Source organism: Rhinoraja longicauda, chromosome 4, assembly GCF_053455715.1.
Source record: "Rhinoraja longicauda isolate Sanriku21f chromosome 4, sRhiLon1.1, whole genome shotgun sequence".
NCBI classification, from domain to species: Eukaryota; Metazoa; Chordata; class Chondrichthyes; order Rajiformes; family Arhynchobatidae; genus Rhinoraja; species Rhinoraja longicauda.
The window spans coordinates 52,437,303-52,438,829 of NC_135956.1; the positions used below are offsets into that span (position 1 = coordinate 52,437,303).

The following is a 1,527-nucleotide window of genomic DNA, read 5'->3' on the forward strand; positions in this document are numbered from 1 at the left end:
TTTGCTATTCTTGTGCTCATCTGAAATGTATGCTGGATCACCAGCCAAACAGTCCATATCATCTCTATCTGATATCAAGTTCGTCTTCATTCCCAGAGTTTCTTTCAATTCTCTAGCCCACCAAAATTTTGATATCAGTTTCCACTGCAAATCTCCTTCAGTTTCTTCAGCAGATTGTTTGTTCTCCAGATTCCAGAAGTCTCTTGCCCTCCAGGGCAATAGGTAAGGCTGGCAATTCCAGTTTGCAAATCCATTGGACCACAGCAGTATTCAAACCAGATAACAGAATTAAGCTGGGTGAGAGCTGTATGTCGTGGTCATATGGAGAGCCAGCAGGTATTGATTTATGGTAGTTAAGCGATTGATAATACAAATGCTTGTGATTATTTCTACAGACTGGAGTAAAAAAAAACTTTTTTTGGCATATATAGTCTTAAGCTCAATTGTAGGCTCTAAATGCTACAAGACCTATACTTAGATATCCAAATTCTTTTTAGTTCTCATGTGGTGACATGTTTTGATATTAACATTAAATTGGGTCTCTATTGGTCACTAAAATTTGAGTCCCTCAGAAAGATTTAGTTATATATCCAGAAATCGTTAGATACTCAAGTGCATAATTAATTCATTGATTTTAACACTAAAGCTGCCCACCTCCTCCCACAAAACAATGTATAAACTATACAAGCAGCTCAGCTTCAAACTTATCTCCAAATTACATGCTAGAGAATCTAAATAGCGTAGTTATGCACAGAATCTTTTACATTATTTTCCTTTTACAATAATGATACAATAATTTAAATGTTATCCTGCTACACCCGATGGATATTTTTCTGTTCCATGAAATATTTTAACATTTTTGGAAACATTCCAAATATAACTTAATTGCAGAATTATTGATCAAAGCTTGTCAACAATTCAAATTAAAGTTCAACACATTTTGAATTCAAAACATGAACACAAATCCAGATTTGACTACAAAGATTCTTAGATGCTAAACTGCCTGCTTACATTGAAAGCACCCAACTTAATTTAGAACTAGACTTAATTGTCACTACTTTTGGGATGCAATGCAATTACAATAATTGCCTATTACATTACGAATAATCCTTTCATTATTACATTAGTATCCCCCACTCCTAGGGGAGATGGTATCCAGGTCCAAAAATATTCCTCCACAAAATGCATTTTAATGTATTTGCAATTGTGCATTCTCTTACCCAGTTAATGTTGCTTACTTCAAGGAAACCATTAACCCACAACCTGGACTTCATGTAAACTTAGAAGCTTCGAACTAAGCAATTACTTAAAGCCATATATTTGAAAACCAAAGTACTCTGGAAGCACACAAGGTGTGTTTATAAGAGATAAATTTGGCTTCTCGGGTATATTTTTACTATTTGCAAATAGTAAAATTCATCTTACCTGCACTTTCCAATCAGCCATTAGTTTGATCCAACTACCAAATTCATCCAACACAATGGCTCTCTGATAATTCAAGTTTCTTTATTCATAATTTAGCACAGT

General features: G+C 34.3%; 1 protein-coding gene across 1 annotated transcript in view; it reads right to left on the reverse strand.

Annotated features, from left to right (window-relative positions):
- The window catches only part of LOC144593017 (uncharacterized), a 45,969-nt gene that overhangs the window by 43,582 nt on the left and 860 nt on the right, over positions 1–1,527 (reverse strand). Inside the window, exon 2 of the mRNA XM_078398431.1 lies at positions 1,426–1,488. Coding sequence (XP_078254557.1) covers positions 1,426–1,488 — 63 coding nt within the window. The remainder of the gene's footprint in view (positions 1–1,425; positions 1,489–1,527) is intronic.